Below are 13105 nucleotides of genomic sequence, written 5' to 3' on the forward strand. Positions count from 1 at the left end.
TGATAGTATTTTATAGATATATTTTATGATTGCGAGGAGGGGTTATCTCCCCCCCAATGTGGTGCAGCAAGTGAGACGCACGGCGATCTGCCGCTCCGCGCACGAGCCGCCATGTCCGGGCCAGCCGGGCTGGACAGGCGTGACGTCATGGCGACCGGAAGCCACGCTGCACGCGAGGACGACCGGAAGCAGGCGGGCGCCATGTTCATAACTCACCACCACCGCCCCCCCCCCCTCCTGAAGCTGGGTTCACAGTTATTAAACATGAGCGCCTGTGGGCCCGACCTCAGCCAAGTCGCTCCACAGTCGAGTTCCACCGATGTAACTTCGCGATGTATCCGACATATATCGGCGCCGTTTTAACTATTCTTGTAACTACTCCGCGACAACTGACTTGCAGCCGGCGAACGCTGTTTCCCAACACAAATATATTTTACGTTCTTTAAATGATTCATGCAAATAGGAATTTAGATTTAATACTTTTTTTTTGACATAAGCCTTTGCAGTTTTGCTCTGTTTGTCATGGAAAAATTTCCGAAAATCTGTTCGTGCCTGATGACGGGAACATACGTTATTTCCCGAAACGTCGCAAATGTTGTCACTGGAAATCTTCTGTGTTCGTCAGTGCTATTGTCATTGTGTGTCCATAGTACTTGTGTACATTCATATTTGTGTTGGCATGTGTGCTGCGTTGTCCAGGTTTGTTGTCTGTCTGCATTTACTCTGTCAATGCTAGTGGGTAAACCTGTCCAATGAGGTTAAAGACAATTCTTAAACCATTTTTGCAATCCTTTGAAGAATGTTTTGCATTGTTACGCTCCATAAAAATTGGAACTAAACATTGGCTATTCAATTCGATAAAACTGATTATTTATAATTAATAAATGTTTCTGAAAAGAATCACATTAAAAAATAAATAAAAACAGTAGTAAAACACATAAATTATTATTTATATTATTATCTATTAAAAGTTTTTTTTTTACAGAAATGTGTTACCACCTGATTGCGTCTATAATACCCGAAGAAAATGAAATTAGCAGGCATAATTAAGTCCATAATATAAAAAAAAACACTATTTTTTAAAACGCAAAACCAAACCCTCTAGGGTTTATGAAATCGTGTACAGCATATGGCAAAGGATAGGTTTTATTATTATTATTATTAATACTCTATTATGCCGGTCGAGACTGATAGTTATCCAGAGCCCCCCGTTCAAGCCTAAAAGGAAAGAGAAAAAAAAAACCCGTTGACATTCGATATTTTTTTTTTCAATGAATTACATCGTCACGCACCTTCGATCACGTTACTTCACTTGTGGATTCACAGATGGCGCTGTAGTCGGCGATTGTACGCGGGTGCAGGGAAACACCGCCGAGTTCCCAGTCTTCAAGGCGTGGTCGTTGGTACCGAGTGTGCACTCGTGCACTTCGCGGAGTGCAAGGCGGAGTGACGTCAGACGGGCTCTCGGCTGGCGTATATTTAGCGGCGCCGCGGCGTCTTGGCTGGGGCCTCGGTCGACAGACCTCTCTGCCCCCGCCAGCACCGTCGCACCGCCCCCAGGTGGCGCACAGAGGCCCGCACTCGCCCAGACAGGGTCGTTACCACAACGCCGAAATGCCAAAATTGACCACAACGCCGACAGCTAGAAAACTGCTGTGTACCACGACGCCGAAATAACAAATGAATGAATTTGTGTGTGTTTCTTTAAAATGTACCCTAACGCCGAAATACCACAATCAAACCTAACCTTACCCAACCTAACCTAACCTAACTTAACCTAGCCTATCCTAGCCTAACCTAACCTAGTCTAACCTAACCTAGTCCAACCTAACCTAGTATAACCTAACCTAGTCTAACCTAACCTAGTCTAACCTAACCTAACCTTTGTGGCAGTCCTGCAATGACATTTTTCGGCGTTAGTGTATTTCGTCGTTGTGGTAATTCGGCGTTGTGGTACACAGCAGTTTAGCTGTCGGCGTTGTGGTCAATTTGGCATTTCGGCGCTGTGGCGCGTCCCCGCGCAGACACTGGGGCAGCTCGGCGGGGCTGCGGCGGCAGTCCGGGAGGCAGCGCGGGGCTCGGCGGGCCCCGAGGATTGTGTCGCTGCAAACGAACGCCGTCACCACGCGTGTGCGGACTCAGAAACGAGCCGTCCAGAAACAAGCGCGCACACACAGTCGGCACTGCGCCGGACGCAACCACGGACGCTGTTGTCAGCAGTTCCTCTGCCAGCTGTTCCTGGCGCACTCCGCGGCGCTGTTCCAGAGCGGCTTCGTCCCCGAGGGGTGGATAGTTTCCAAGATAGTGACTGTCATACGTGTCAGAAAGTAAAGTGCAGTAATAGTTCTCATCTGTACATGATAAAAAATTTCTGGAACTACGAGCGTGTGTCATTTACCAAGCGGAGGGTTTTTTTTTGGAAGGTATTTCTTTCCGAATAAACCTAGTGTTCGTGCGCCAGCGGTTTCTGCCTGCGAGAGAAACCATTGCCTTGTTCGGTCCGCCAATCACGACGGCAGGCACTCGACCAATCACGAGGCACAGTGGCCCCAGTGGAGACTGGGCTCCTGACCACGCGGGGGCACCCTCGCTTCCTGAAGGTCGCCACGTGTCAGGCCGCAGAAACACGCCGGGTGGGCTGGGTGAGTGAAGGTGATGGATGCACGAGAGGCATCTCCTGTAGACTGCTGATCGGGGAAAGGAGATCACCCTGGCCAAGTTTGATGGACGAGGAAAGGCAAAAAGATCTAGGTGAAGCCAAGGGCGCAAATCTGTACGATACGTAAGAGTGGGGGGGGGGGGGGGGGGGGGGTTGGAAGGTCCGAGAGTTTAGCGCCAAGTCATCTCTGGACGGGGTGCCTGTGTGTTGTATACTGCCCAAATGTTGGTCTACATGTATGCAATAAGCAAAAAAAAAAGTTTATGATTTACAGAAAGTTTTCCATGAATTATCGTTTTTTACGTTTATCGACCCCGTTCCACAGTCACGACCTTGCAAGCGGGCTACCCCCTGCCCCCCTCCCCACTGGTATTTACGCCCATGAGTTAAGATAAAAAAAATATATTATTCGTATAGGTTTTTCTTGTTAGGGATGAATCAGAATCCCACGACTGCATGTTTATTAAAAAATATATATTTATTGAACACATGTACGACTTGTGGTCTAAAGTGCTTACCAAGGCGGGTTTTATGTACGCCTTTGGAGTTGGGACTAAAAAAATTATTTTAAGTGCATATAATACAGGAGAAAGAACACTTGAGTGCCCGAGCGAGGTTTAGGAAGATATCCCTTCAAATATAGCTGGTGATTACAGCCTGATTTTAAGCTAAAAATATATTTTCGTTTCAGAGGAAAAAGAAATCTCGAATTATATTGTAGAAAATTCACGATTATTGCAATGTATTATTATGTGAGTTATTTAATGCACATGAGGAAAAATTTAATATTATATATATATTTTTTGCGAAGTACTTTTTTTCTTCTTTTTGAGAAAAAAAAAATAGCACGTGCATTATTTGTTTTCCATTGCGGTGTGAGTCGTCTGAAACACCATCTCGAGGACGTACACAGAGCGAGAGAGTTAGTTCTCCAGGACGAGGTCTGACCACACACTCGGATCACTCTGACAGTTTCGAACCCGCCGCGCGCTGCAGGAGTTCGCCAGCCCCGAGCTTCAACGAGCGACCTGGCTGATTGATGGTGAGGGGAGGGAGGGGGGTGGGGGGCAGGGCTTCTAGGAACCAGTCCGCGGACTGGCCCAGGTGCTGCCCAGGTGTGGCCGGGAGAAGGCGCGGGCAAGAGCGGCGCAAGTCCCGCCACGCCCACTAGTCGGGTCTCGCTGCCCAGTCACCAGCGAGGCAATTGTTCCTTATTGCGTGTCCAGTTGTGTCCAACATAACACACGTGTTTTTCATGCAAAGCTGTGTCATTACCTAAATATATTTTATTTTTAAAATATTTACATAACTTCGAGGAACATTGTTCCGGGGAGCAATTGTTCTGAGCAACATATCAAATTGTATTTAACGTAAAAAAAAAAAATAGAATAAAGAATTTGATGTGTTTCTGATTTGAAACTATAATATTAGCAAAATATTTTTTTTTTAATTTCGAATATATGCTTTTATATAAACTGTATTCGCAATGAGGAGCATATTTTCAAATTAATTACAAAAATAAACGCATGCAATTTGAAATTCGAGCCACACGCCAACATTCCAGTTTGATTTCGACTTCGGTCAACACCTTTAATTCATGAGAAAGGGGGGGGAGGGACATTTTTCCTAGGCAGCGTCGCTGCGTGATGCGGTTTGTGGATTGAAACAGACTGGTTTATCCGCTTACAACAGAAACTGATATATTTTCATTTATTATGAAACACGATTTACTACACAATCCGGTGCGCAAGCAACAGCAACCATAGCTCAACTATACGCACGGAGATCCGTTGCTAAATACTGCTGCTATCGCTCGTCTATGCCATAACTGCGTGATGTTGAAGGAAAAAAGATGTCGTGATGTAAGCTTTTGGACATACGCCATTGCTAAGCTCATGTATGTCTGTAGAAGAAAACTACAAAAAACCCAAAAGACAAAAACAAAAACACAAATTAAGCAAAAAATTGTTGTCAATAGGATATAAAAAACACATAATAAGTATTCCATAGCAGGAATATGGTCAACAAACAGCGAAAAACAAAGAAAAATGGACTAATAGAACGAAAAAACCCCCACAAATGATGACAGAACAAAAATATTGAACCCAAAAATTTTTTCAACCCAATATTTTTGTGCTGTCATCATTTGTGGTTTTTTTTTTCGTTCTGTTAGTCAATGTTTCTTTGTTTTTCTTTGTTTGTTGACCATATTCATGTTATGGAATATTATGTGGTGTTTATATCCTATTGACAACAGCAATTTTTTTGTTTAATTTGTGTTTTTGTCTTTTTTTTGTAGTTTTCTTCTACAGACATACATGAGCTTAGCAATGGCGTATGTCCAAAAGCTTACATCAAGTCATGCACTCCCATTGCACAAATTTTTCAAAGATAATGAAAATGGTGTGTTGTTCACAAAAAGAGAACTCCAACTGCCGTGGGACGGACTGTGAGTATCGACACTCTGACTTTGACTGAAGGGCGACATACTATCACTTGTGGCGGTAGGACTACTGCCTTTTGACAAGTGGATATTGTCGCTTCCTTCGTGACTTCAGACAAGCCTTGCTGAACGCCCCATGACCTCGGGGACAGGCTTGTGACGTCAAACCTCATCCTTGGACGTATGTTCAAAAATAATGTTTTCGAAGACAAGCTGATAACCGCTACTCGAAAGGTTCCTACGACGAGATAGTCCGACACCCGCTGTTGCACGACCTTTTTTACTGGTCGCTTGTGTAGCTGTGTTAGTGAGGCGGGAATAGCTGGTGCTTCTAGCGCGGTGTCGCCTCTATGAGCAAGGCTGTGGACTGACGCGCAGTCTTCTCGTACTTGGGCACACACACGGTGCGCAGAGCTTCAGGAAAAAAACTGCGATTTCAAAACTACTCGAGATATTCGAGTGGGGTCTGCTTACGAAAAGCATTTAAGAGTTCGCTGAGGCCAAAAAGTACTTTTTATTTCGGATTAAGTTTTTAAACTGAGTGAAAATGGCTAAAACACGTGTTTTCAGAGTAATTTTTAGACGTAAAACAACCGGTACAGATTCTTGAAAGCACTTAAGGGACTTCCATTACACATTTATCTTCATTTCTCCGCCATGTAATGTTACGGTCACCGCTCAAATTTCACAGTTGTCCTGTGACGACGAGAAGACTGCGCGCCAGTCCAGAGGAGACACCGCGCTAGAAGCACCAGCGAGCGTCGCGCTTATCATCCCGCCTCACTAACACACATACACCCCTGACGAGGCGGGCCACTGAGCGGTAACCATGACATTATATGGAGTATAAATGAAGATAAAGGTGCAATGACACGGCCCTTGAGTGCTTCCAATAATCTGTACCCGGTGTTTAATGTCTTATATATAGAGACCTGCAAAATTCGCGGATTCATTTCGTGATATGCTACAATTCAAACAATTATACCTTAGCGCTGCTTCTGCAATTGGTTCACTGTTAATCTGGAGGACTGAGGGCCAATTAGAGACCCTCACTCATAGAAGTGTCGAATCAAGGCCACCCAGTCGAGACGACTCACAAGTCAGCAGCCATTGAACAGTTGGCATTTGCCCGAGTGTGTGGAGTGTAGTAGAGTATATCCTGGAGGTCATTGAATCCGCGAATTTTGCAGGTCTCTACTTATATATATTCTGAAAATATGCGTTTCAGTCAGTTTCACTCCTATAAAAATACAGTTTACGAAGGAAACACGGAAGCAGAACAACCCGTCCGCCCACACCGTAAACTGACCCCTCTCGGACGCACTGGGCAGTGGCAGTGAACTGGAGTAGTTCTGTCTGAAGCTAGCGTGCACCCAGGTAGGTATAGCTAGAGACCGGAAAAATTCGCGAATTCATTTCGCGATAGGGCTAAAATACAAATAGTTATACCTCAGTGCTGCCTCTGCTATTGGTTCACAACTCACCTGGGTGACTCTGGGCCGATGAGAAACACCCGACCAAAACTTTATCGAATCGCAGGCTGCTACGTTGGAACGTCTCACCAGACAGCAGCCAATGAGAGGGTGGCATTTGACCGAGTGTACGTAGAACTATGGAGTTCATCCTACAGGTCATTGAACCCGCGAATTTTTCCGGTCCCTAGGTATAGCTCGTGCCGACACTGAAGTGAGGCGAGTGTCTGGTCACGAGGCGCACAGGCAGCGCTGTTCATGCCTCGAGCAGCGCAGTAAAGGGGGTCAGTGGCGTAGCCAGGATTTGCCTATGGGGGGTGTTAAGAAGCATGGCCCCCCCGTATTAAGGCGGGGAGTCCGGGGGCCCTCCCCCGGGAAAAATTGGATTTTACGGTGTAAAATAGGGCTATTTTAGCAGTTTTCGGTACTTAAATTTAAATATTGTAATGGTAAAAATTTGGTGCTAAGGGGGGGGGGGGGGGTTAACCCCTAAAACCCCCTCTGTCTACGCCCCTGAAGGGGGTGCCTCCCATTTCAGGTCAAGATTTATTTTTACAGTAGGTAATTACAGATAAACTTGTACACTTTTGAAATTGTTTAACTTTCACGAAATGAAAAACTATATGCAGTGCGTACGTTTTGCATAATTAGCTGCCAAAGTTACATTGTTAACGTTTTTGGGTTGTACAAATAACGAGAATTTAATTTATTGAAAAAATGAAACTTTTATAGGTTTAACTGCAGTGCTACTGGCAACTTCAAGAAATGGTTGGAATTTCTTTCACAAAATTATTGATTAATTTTATCTGGCATTTCAAAATTCTCAAATTTGTTATGATTTTGACAGCCAAGAAACATAAAATAAGTTTTTGTGATAAAAATGCAAACGTTAAAGATGTAACTTTGGCAGCTAATTATGCAAAAAAGTATGCGCTGTATATATTTTTCATTACGTGAAAGTTAAACAATTGGAAAAGTCTACAGGTTTATCTGTAATTACTGTAAATATAAAATCATGAATTGAAATGGGAGGCACCGAGGAACACGTCACATGCTACAGCACTGTTCCCGAGTCTTGCGCAGTTCAGACATCACGATACTCTCCCTCGAACATTTACATTAAAATAAGTCGTTAATGTTCTGTAACAATAAATTAATATCGCTGTAATTGTGTTCGTTCATGCTAGAGGCTACAGGGACCCTGGGCTCTGCGGGGCCCTGGGCCCTGAGGGACCCTGGGCCCTGCGTGAACCTGGGCCCTGCGTGAACCTGGGCCAGTCACTAACAAGGAGATGAAGTGCAACCCGGCGAAGGATGTGACCATGTCGTCGACCAATGAGTAAGACCAAGTAATTTTTTCGCGAAAATATTTACGGACCAGATCTTGTGTTAAACTATTTTTAGGGCATTCTCTGTGTTTCGTGTTTTGCTGTGGTGTATTCCAGGCACCCATGTCTACTGTCAGCTCACCAATCACAGCCATCCAGTGCCCTGAACGACCCGGCCGAACTGTGCAGACGGCCACCAATCACAAGGAAGCAATCGCCAGCACGAAGACTATCCCCCCCCCCCCCCCGAGGGGCACACGTCCCGGCCAATAGGATCTCCACGAGGCGGGTAGTGACTCGGCGCGACGTGCAGTGGCTGGAGGGGGGGGGGGGGGGGGAGCATCGTCCGCCACGTTCACCTGCGAGCACCCGGCGCCCGCATTTTCCTCGGGAAGCCTTCTCTTCACAGACGCCTGATCGTGCATCTTCGGGTTTTTTTGGTTCATTGTAACTCATGATAACTAATGGTCAATAAGTAGAGACCTGTAAAATACGCGAATTCAAATCCCTAAAGGATAGACACCATGATCCTCTATGCACTCGTGCGAATTACATCTGCTGATTGGTTACCGACTCGTAACACCTGTTGACTGGAATGATCGCGTGATTCGCTAATTCTTCTGTTAAAAAAATTTTTTTCATTGGCCCAGAGTCCTTCAGATAAACTGTGGCCCAATCACTGAAGCAAAATAATGTCAAAAGTAGTTATTTGGACTCTATCCTATCGCGAAATGAATCCGCGAATTTTACAGGTCTCTCTATCAATTGGGTTAGGCTAGCCACATTATAAATACTTTAAAACATTGTGGACGGTTGATTTGGTTAGGATAGCTACATTAAAGATACTGTGAAATCAAAGATCAAAAAAAGCGAGCATGAGTTTCAGGGAACACTTCGGGCGTGGCTCTCTCGTCTGTGAAAAGAAGGCCTCCCCTATTGTTCTCGGGGCGGGCTGTAACAGGAGCTGGTCGCGCGGGTTGGTAGCCCTGCCGCGGACAAGCGCGCTATTCCTGGCCGCTGCGCCCGCAAATAGCGACACGTGCTGTTTCTGACCGCCGCGTGTGGCCGGACTGCGCTGCAGCGCCGCGAGCGATGCTCCTGTCATCTATCTCAAGCACACAGCATCTGTCCATCTGCGTGTACCTCCAGGGCCGGATTTAGGGGAGGGCAAACGGGGCCTCCACAAACCTTTGAATATATATACTGTATAGAAGTCGCCAGCCCAGGTTAAAATTTCTAATACGGTTTTGAGGTAGTTGGTTAATTCACCGCCGCAATCGCCACCATCTCTAGGGCATCGACTTGTGGTGGTCCCTAGCGGACAAGTGTCGAACTCTTCAAACACCCCTTCCCCCCTCTTGTTGAACGACCTCGAGCTGCAGTGAATGATAGGTGGGGGGTGCGGGGAATGACAGCGGGCGACAGTGCTGCGCTCTAACGTGTAAATAACAACTAAGACGATACCGGGTGTTACGGCAGCGCACTGCAGCGGTGAAGTTCCCAAGCTGCTCATCATACGCTTCTGAAAAACGTAGAGTAAATCCTATCCACTCGCGACTTCTATACAGTATATATATTCAAAGCCACAAACGGAGGGCCCCCACAATAGAGACTTCGGAAAAAAAAATCTTTCAAATTCCGACAAGTAAACACTAGTAAACATCTTTTCCCTTGATATTCTTTTTTCGCTGTTTTACCTTTACCTACAGTACTTTGTACATACATGATTATATTATTGTTAAATATTAACAGAAATATTCATTAACACAAAAAATTAATTTCATATAATTCTTGTCTCAGATTATATATATGTATGTTTTTTTTTAAATACTAGAGAATCTACTTGATTTCACAATAAATTATTTATTGGAAAACTCGACTGAAAAAAAATTGTTCATTTTATTTGGAAAATAATAATTTTGGGCCAGGGGGCTTCCGCTCCTCTGTTGCCCCGAGGCCTACAGACCTCTAAATCCGGCCCTGTGTACCTCTATATATATATATATATCCTTGGGTATATCTATATCCTCGAGCGATGCTTCTGTCATTTATCTCAAGTACACAGCATCTATCCATCTACAAGTTTGCAGTTTCTGAAATTTCTTTCCTCGGGCATGTTATTTCAAGTAAAGGAGTCACGATTGATCCGGCCCGCACCGAAGCGATTGCTGAATTTCAACCTCCCAAAGACACAAGGGGCATTGCTCGATTCATTGGAATGGCTAATTTCTATGCTAAGTATATCCCTAATTTTGCCGAGCATGCCACACCACTGAATGCTCTTCGAAAGAAAACTGTAAAATTTAATTGGGGTCCCGAACAGGAGAAGGCATTCAATTTTTTTGAAAAATGCTATTGCCAGCCCTCCAGTGCTTCGCATGGCTGATTTTTCTAAATCGTTCATACTGCAAACAGACGCATCTAGTGTATCCTTGGGTATATCTATATGTCTCTATAAATGTCACTCTGTAACAATGGAAGTATTAAAAATCTATGTTTTTACCTGTCACATAGGTGTGACACATTTTTTATAAAAAAAAAACACTCGCGTATTCGAATGCAACGTGGTGTCAAAATTTCAAAGCAAACAGCGGAGAACTTTCGTAGATTTAAGATTTTGAACGAACGAACATTTAAATTAAATGTTTTGCACCTTGGAAATGGAAGTTCACAAATAGATTGATAAGGCAATTAGTCGAGTACACAAATAATTACAACACGTGTAATTATCCGTTCTTTAAAAATATTTGTGCATATTAATTTGATAAGACGATATTCTTATTCAAAAAGTACACAGTAACACACTAAAAAAAAAAACTACTGGAAATGTTTATGAGAATTATAATTTAATTTTTATAGAGAAAACTCTTTGTTGTTTGCAAAGGAACGAAACCAATAATGCATCACTTTAGCGGCTATTCACTAACGCTCTTGCCCGAAAGTGAAGAGTGGGGCGCTTAATGTTTCCCCTCCCTATCTCCGCCATCGAGCTCCACATTCCTGAGATATCGTGAGTCATTGTGTCATTGCCGCAATGGTCGTTGGAGAAGAAACTCCTTTAATGAACCCTTAATTGAACGAGAGGAAATCATCTTTCCTCCACTGCATGAAAACCTGGGCCTTATGAAGCAATTTGTTAAGGCTCTTGATAAGGATGGATCATGATTTGCATTGATAGAGGGTAAAATGCCTTACGTGAGTAAGAAAATAATTAAAGCAGGAATATTTATCAACGCAGAAATAAAAGAAATAATATATTAAGGACCAAGCCTTAGAAAATTCCATTGAATGAGGCTGAGCGAAAATTCAGGACTTCATTTGTTAAAGTTGTCGGAAATTTTCTGGGTCAACGAAAAGCAGAAAACCATGTTGAACTGGAAAAACATATGCTTAAAATTTCAGATCCCTTGGGTGCAACATGAGTATTAAGATGCCACCTGGACCATTTTCCTGAAAATTGAGGAGACAGCTTTGAGGATAAAAGTAAAAGATTTCATCAAGATATTAAAATTATGGAGGACCGCTATCAAGAAATATGGGATACGCACAGATGGCAGATTATTGCCTCAGTTTAAAAAAGGACTGTTCCAAGATATATTCAAGAAGTTCACGAAAAGAAGCTTCCGAAGTGTTGAGTGACTAGTTGGTTCCATCGATGACTTGGTACCATCTTTGTATTTATAATAATATTTGTAAAATATAATAATTGTATAATTTAATAATAAGAATTCCATGTTTAATTGTTGGATTTGATTAATGGATTTAACCTAAAATAACATAAAACGTGCTTTTTACTAAAACGTTAAAATCTGACCACCTGGGCAAAACCTAATGTCATATTTGAATTCAGGGCACCAAAACTATTGTTGGCCTATGTTATATATCCACGAGAAGAAAAATTAAAAAAATTAAAACTCATTATAATTAAGTAACGATGACATGTGCAATGTTAGCCAGCTGGGTTGTACGGCAGGTGGTTGGCACTGCTGCTGTGGACAGGGATATGCAAGGCGCGAGTGTTGGCAGGCCTGGCCGGCGAGGAGGGCCACTCACCGGCCACTCTGCGGGTCTGCTGTCCGGGCCACGCCTAGGAGCAGGCTTCTGGTTTATGCTTCATCTTCTCCCGTGAGCTGGCGGTGCGCTGTCTCCCGTCTGCGCCCGTGCTCGGCCAGCGTCCTCAGCTGCAACACACGACAACTGCTGTCAGGCAGCTGCGCCCAGTGGTTCGGAAGCCACCGGGATCTGGTCTGCTGCCGTCCTGCTCGCTGCTGAACGAGCTGGAACTTGTCAGATCCCAGTATTCTCGAATCATAATCTCCAATTCGAATCCCAGACAGCACCTCGAACACACCTCTAGAATCCGAAGGCTCCAAAATAAAGTACAAGAAATGAAAACTATTAACTATGGTGTTGAAACATTACCCCTTAAATGATTTATTCGTGAACTAAGTTTCCAAAATCAATACATATTGCAATTTGATATACATAATAACACGTTAAAAGTACAATATCTTGGGAAACGATAACAGGACAAGTATAAAGAAAAATATCTACCTAGTAAACTTCAGAGGATATCAGTGTTGATTTTTTTTTTTTTTTTTTAACTTATTTCCTCTAATATTTTTCCTTTGAACCTGAGGATTTGATTGGCCCATTCCTTCTTAAAAATCAAACACCTGACGTTACTCGTGACCTGTAAGGGAACACAAGATAAAACCATTAATAAATGTTATGTTCATATTAAGCTTCTGTGTGCAGTTTTTATACTGATTTTCGATGTATAAGATGTCTAAATGTTGCACTTTTTGTCAAGTACATACGCATGAATGGATCCAGTCATTTATACAGGTAGGGAGGAGTTGGAGCTTAAATATCACATACACGTTAATTTTTTTTTTGTTTACATACACATACATGCCTTTGTATGTTCTAATGTGTGAATGTTTGTATACACACATACGTAACCTAACGAATCGTATTTAATGTGTGTATACATTGCCATTAAAACTAGTTGCGAGAGCATCAATTAAGACAGCTGTGAATCAGAATGTTAGTTTTCATGAGGAGCACTCAAGTTAAGTATAGTCTGCACGTCGCAATAACAAGCATAGCGGCAGTCACGGCCAGCAGACGCCGTGTTTGTGTCGTCGGCGCCTGGTGGCATGTCTTGCGCGAAGTGCGTGACAGGTCATGACAGCGTGAC

At 43.6% G+C, this 13105-nt stretch overlaps 1 protein-coding gene across 3 annotated transcripts in view; it reads right to left on the reverse strand.

The window, feature by feature from the left end:
* The window catches only part of LOC134538062 (protein dimmed-like), a 96876-nt gene that overhangs the window by 51137 nt on the left and 32634 nt on the right, over positions 1–13105 (reverse strand). Inside the window, exons 3-4 of one of the 3 annotated variants that reach the window (XR_010076082.1) lie at positions 11956–12083; positions 8221–8261 (exon numbers count right to left, since the gene is read on the reverse strand). Coding sequence is in view for 1 of the 3 variants with exons in the window: in XM_063379047.1 (XP_063235117.1) it covers positions 8045–8057 (13 nt within the window). In the remaining 2 variants the exon portion in view is untranslated. Of the gene's footprint in view, positions 1–8044; positions 8262–11955; positions 12084–13105 lie in introns of those variants that run through there. The other 2 variants (XM_063379048.1, XM_063379047.1) reach the window with 2 other exon arrangements.

This window comes from Bacillus rossius, chromosome 13 (genome assembly GCF_032445375.1).
Source record: "Bacillus rossius redtenbacheri isolate Brsri chromosome 13, Brsri_v3, whole genome shotgun sequence".
NCBI lineage: Eukaryota > Metazoa > Arthropoda > Insecta > Phasmatodea > Bacillidae > Bacillus > Bacillus rossius.